At 48.3% G+C, this 5,000-nt stretch overlaps 1 protein-coding gene across 3 annotated transcripts in view; it reads right to left on the bottom strand.

Annotated features, from left to right (window-relative positions):
• The window catches only part of ank2a (ankyrin 2a, neuronal), a 42,381-nt gene that overhangs the window by 19,282 nt on the left and 18,099 nt on the right, over window positions 1-5,000 (bottom strand). For all 3 annotated transcript variants that reach the window (XM_053677535.1, XM_053677536.1, XM_053677537.1), the window contains exons 30-37: window positions 4,888-5,000; window positions 4,602-4,806; window positions 4,337-4,433; window positions 3,859-4,087; window positions 1,697-1,822; window positions 1,428-1,550; window positions 813-845; window positions 705-726 (exon numbers count right to left, since the gene is read on the bottom strand). The exon at window positions 4,888-5,000 is cut by the window's right edge and continues 99 nt beyond it. In XM_053677535.1, the coding sequence (XP_053533510.1) occupies window positions 705-726; window positions 813-845; window positions 1,428-1,550; window positions 1,697-1,822; window positions 3,859-4,087; window positions 4,337-4,433; window positions 4,602-4,806; window positions 4,888-5,000 (948 nt within the window). The remainder of the gene's footprint in view (window positions 1-704; window positions 727-812; window positions 846-1,427; window positions 1,551-1,696; window positions 1,823-3,858; window positions 4,088-4,336; window positions 4,434-4,601; window positions 4,807-4,887) is intronic.

Here is a 5,000-nt window from a genome sequence, read left to right as displayed (position 1 = left end):
GTGAGACGTGGTGAGTGTGTGTGAGACGTGTTGTGTGTGTGTGTGAGACGTGTTGTGTGTGAGACGTGGTGAGTGTGTGTGAGTAATTTTGCAGTAATGGAAGTCTATAGACACGCAGCCAATCCACTAGAGTAATAATAGATAATGGATAGAAATCGTCTACATCACTTCCTGCTTTAATCCTTCACTCTTTATGGGTGTAGATCGAGGGGCGGAGCTTAGTGTGTTCTCACTAATGTAAACCAATTCTTCTTATTGTCCTACATGAAGTGAGAAAATACTAGAATGAGTTGGAAGTGACTCGGACTGTCCGAGACTCCGTAACATTTAGATCTAAAACAGGTCTCACGTGCAGACGTGGTGAGTCGATCGCGAGACACGCAACATGCTTATTACATTTTATTTTTATTACCGAGGAAACACGGGGACATGGCTACGGTTTAACTCGGTATAGGAACAAGGCCACGTCTCTTTATTTTAAAACAGTTTTGTCTTTACATGTCGTATGGAGTTCTGAGCAAAACAGAAATACAACACGAGGGAAGTGTGTGTCAGCCACAGCGCATTAGTCGAGGATCCATTCAAACACACACACTTAACATCAGTCTGAAAATTAATCCCATTATCACTTATATTTACACCCTGTAACATTCACAAAATATAAAGAACTAATTTATTTAGAAATAGAAATCACACAAGCTTACATTTGTCATGCGTCTTCTCACTCTGTAAAGGAAAAAAACATTTCTGTATGACTTCATACACATTTTATATTGAATAGATATGTAAAGAAGGTATGATGTAATGTTTACCTCTTCATCAGCGTCCTGGTCTGAATCAGAGTCCTAAAAACAGAGGATGTAAAACACACACTCTAACTACACACACACACACACACACTAATATTCCTGCTGCAGAGATCAATGTAAACATCACAGATCTAATTCTGAAGCTCTGCCTCGCCTCAGTGACTCCTCCGATCATCTGCTGTAAAAAAACTGACTCAGACTCGGACTCGGGTCCTGCAGCTTTATCCAAATCTCGTGTCTGAGTAACGCTGTGCTCTCAGCCTCAATACCTGTGTATTGAACATCAAGCTCATGCTACTGCTGGATCTAAATCAGGATTCTAGAGTATTCCTGATTTCCTCTAGAGCACAGTTCCAGAGTTTGGAAGTGATGTAATGAAGGCGTTCCCATGGCAGAGCTGTGCGGATATGTGTGCTGGGTGAAGTGTTCAGGTTATACTGCTTCAGGAGATCAGTGAGATACACTGGAGATTAAAACCATTCAGAGCTTTAAACATCATGAGCAGGACACTGTAGTCAGTGTGGAAGTTAGCAGACAGCACACAGGTACGGTGTGTGTGTGTGTGTGTGTTTGTGTGTGTGTGTGTGTGTGTGTGTGTGTGTGTGTTTGATGTGTTACCTTTGAGTAAACAGGAAGTGTGATGTTCAGATTGCAGATGGCGTTGTGGTTCAGGCTGCGGTAAGTTCTCGGTTCTTTGGTGAATGAAAGTCGACCACACGGCTCCTGCGCACTGTCACGGATCTGATCATCAATCAATCAATCAATCAATCAATCAGCACTAAATATTTATCAGCTGTTTATTAGTATAGAGTTGTGATTGGACGATGATCTCAGACAACTCCTGACTGTCTTATTCCACGTCTCACTGTGTGATAATGTAAGTGTACCTTGATGAAGAGAGCAAGACGGTTCTCCTTGAAGGCATAGAAGCTGAAGACGTGGTGCTGTCCGCTTTTAGTCAGAGGAACGAGGTTTCCAAAACAATCCGCAAAAATGGGCTTTCCTTCCAGAACCTGAAACACACACCGTGTCTGAAACCCCACACTGACACTGAGCTGAGATCAGATCATCAACCCGGTTCCTCCGCTTACCTCCAAGACCTGCTCTATACTGTCAAACTCTCTAACTCTACTTTCCTCACACACTCTCCTCACACACTCGTCTCCTCACACACTCGTCTCCTCACACACTCTCCTCACACACTCTCCTCACACACTCGTCTCCTCACACACTCTCCTCACACACTCTCCTCACACACTCGTCTCCTCACACACTCGTCTCCTCACACACTCTCCTCACACACTCGTCTCCTCACACACTCTCCTCACACACTCGTCTCCTCACACACTCGTCTCCTCACACACTCTCCTCACACACTCTCCTCACACACTCTCCTCACACACTCTCCTCACACACTCGTCTCCTCACACACTCTCCTCACACACTCGTCTCCTCACACACTCTCCTCACACACTCGTCTCCTCACACACTCGTCTCCTCACACACTCGTCTCCTCACACACTCTCCTCACACACTCTCCTCACACACTCTCCTCACACACTCGTCTCACACACTCGTCTCACACACTCTCCTCACACACTCTCCTCACACACTCTCCTCACACACTCGTCTCACACACTCGTCTCACACACTCTCCTCACACACTCTCCTCACACACTCTCCTCACACACTCTCCTCACACACTCTCCTCACACACTCGTCTCCTCACACACTCGTCTCCTCACACACTCTCCTCACACACTCTCCTCACACACTCGTCTCCTCACACACTCGTCTCCTCACACACTCTCCTCACACACTCGTCTCCTCACACACTCGTCTCCTCACACACTCGTCTCCTCACACACTCTCCTCACACACTCGTCTCCTCACACACTCTCCTCACACACTCGTCTCCTCACACACTCGTCTCCTCACACACTCTCCTCACACACTCGTCTCCTCACACACTCTCCTCACACACTCTCCTCACACACTTGTCTCCTCACACACTCGTCTCCTCACACACTCGTCTCCTCACACACTCTCCTCACACACTCGTCTCCTCACACACTCTCCTCACACACTCTCCTCACACACTTGTCTCCTCACACACTCGTCTCCTCACACACTCTCCTCACACACTCTCCTCACACACTCGTCTCCTCACACACTCGTCTCCTCACACACTCGTCTCCTCACACACTCTCCTCACACACTCGTCTCCTCACACACTCTCCTCACACACTCGTCTCCTCACACACTCGTCTCCTCACACACTCTCCTCACACACTCGTCTCCTCACACACTCTCCTCACACACTCTCCTCACACACTCGTCTCCTCACACACTCGTCTCCTCACACACTCTCCTCACACACTCGTCTCCTCACACTCTCCTCACACACTCGTCTCCTCACACACTCGTCTCCTCACACACTCTCCTCACACACTCTCCTCACACACTCTCCTCACACACTCGTCTCCTCACACACTCTCCTCACACACTCGTCTCCTCACACACTCTCCTCACACACTCGTCTCCTCACACACTCTCCTCACACTCGTCTCCTCACACACTCGTCTCCTCACACACTCTCCTCACACACTCGTCTCCTCACACACTCTCCTCACACACTCGTCTCCTCACACACTCTCCTCACACACTCGTCTCCTCACACACTCTCCTCACACACTCTCCTCACACACTCGTCTCCTCACACACTCTCCTCACACACTCGTCTCCTCACACACTCTCCTCACACACTCGTCTCCTCACACATTCGGCTCCTCACACACCTTCACCACACACTCATCTCCTCACACACTCTCCTCACACACCTTCACCACACACTCATCTCCTCACACACTCTCCTCACACACCTTTACCACACACTTGTCTTCTCACACACTCGTCTCCTCACACACCTTCACCATACACTCATCTCTGCTCTACTGCTCCATGTAGATATAAATATAAAGCATTGCAGGTTTGACTCTCATTTATAAACCCACACAGGAACTGTATCATGCCCCGTTCTCTGTTCTACCTCCACGTCTCGGCTGCGTGCCACCTCGGTGAAGTTCTCCTGCTGTTCCAGGGTCTTGTCCATCTTGTCATCAGTCATGCAGAAACAGCGCAGCCGTGCCTCGATCGGGTCCAGTGTCTTAGCAAAGATGACAAACTTGGCCATGTAGGGAACACAGATGATCTCCCTATATAGTTGCGCGCAGAACGTCACCGACTCCTGAGACTGACGACAGTCTATCAGCCAGAACCTGAGAACCATCCCCAGGAGAAAAATCATCGTTAGCCCTGTGGTTCTGCAATCACCACAAGGTTATAGGTTCTAATCCTGACACTGCCTCATTACTGTTATTAATGTCTGGAGTGTTCGTGTTCTAATAAACACAACAGGAAAAAGGAAAGAACAAGGGACTCAAACTAGAGAACCTGGAACAAGGGACTAGCGGAACACAGAACAGTGAAATAGAACTTGCTGAGGCATGCTGAGAGGAGACACTCACCGAGCCGAGACATTAGTGGTGAAGGACACACACTGATTAATGAAGGTGAGGGGAGTCGAACCAGTGATGTCCTCCCACTGTGCCGGGGTGGTACCTCCTACACACACACACACATTTGTCTTGCAACATTTGTCCTTTTAAGGACTTTCCATTGACATACACTTAAATCTAACCTTAAATTCTAAATTTTGTTGAAAAAAAAGCACGTAAAAAAAAAGGACATATACAGACACAATCACACACGCACACACGCACACACACACACCTGTGATGCTGCACAGTAAACGCAGAGTGGGCGTCTCCCCCGGTATGCTGCTGCTGCCCTGATTTGTGGAGGTTTTGGGAATGGGGATCGTCATGGTGATGGGTTTGTGGAATTTGCGTCTCCGAGGCTCCAGAGTAACAATGGGGCTGAATGTCGCCTTATTACCTAGAATCCTCTTCACTACCTCAGACCCTATTGGCTGAGCCTGTTGCACAAATACACAGAAAGAGCTTATCGTTTTGTGTGTGTGTGTGTGTGTGTGTGTGTGTGTGTGTGTGCATGCTACCTGTAGCCCGACACGGATCCTCTTGGTCAGAGCTCCTTCAGGAAACACGGCCTGCACCTGAGGAACCAATGAGCTGCTGAGGACTCCCCCCTCTGGACCAATCAGGTGACTGT

Source organism: Ictalurus punctatus, chromosome 29 (assembly GCF_001660625.3).
Source record: "Ictalurus punctatus breed USDA103 chromosome 29, Coco_2.0, whole genome shotgun sequence".
In the NCBI taxonomy this organism is placed as follows: Eukaryota; Metazoa; Chordata; class Actinopteri; order Siluriformes; family Ictaluridae; genus Ictalurus; species Ictalurus punctatus.
The sequence above is the reverse complement of the archived record's forward strand: the minus strand, read 5'-3'. Positions and strand labels throughout refer to the sequence as shown.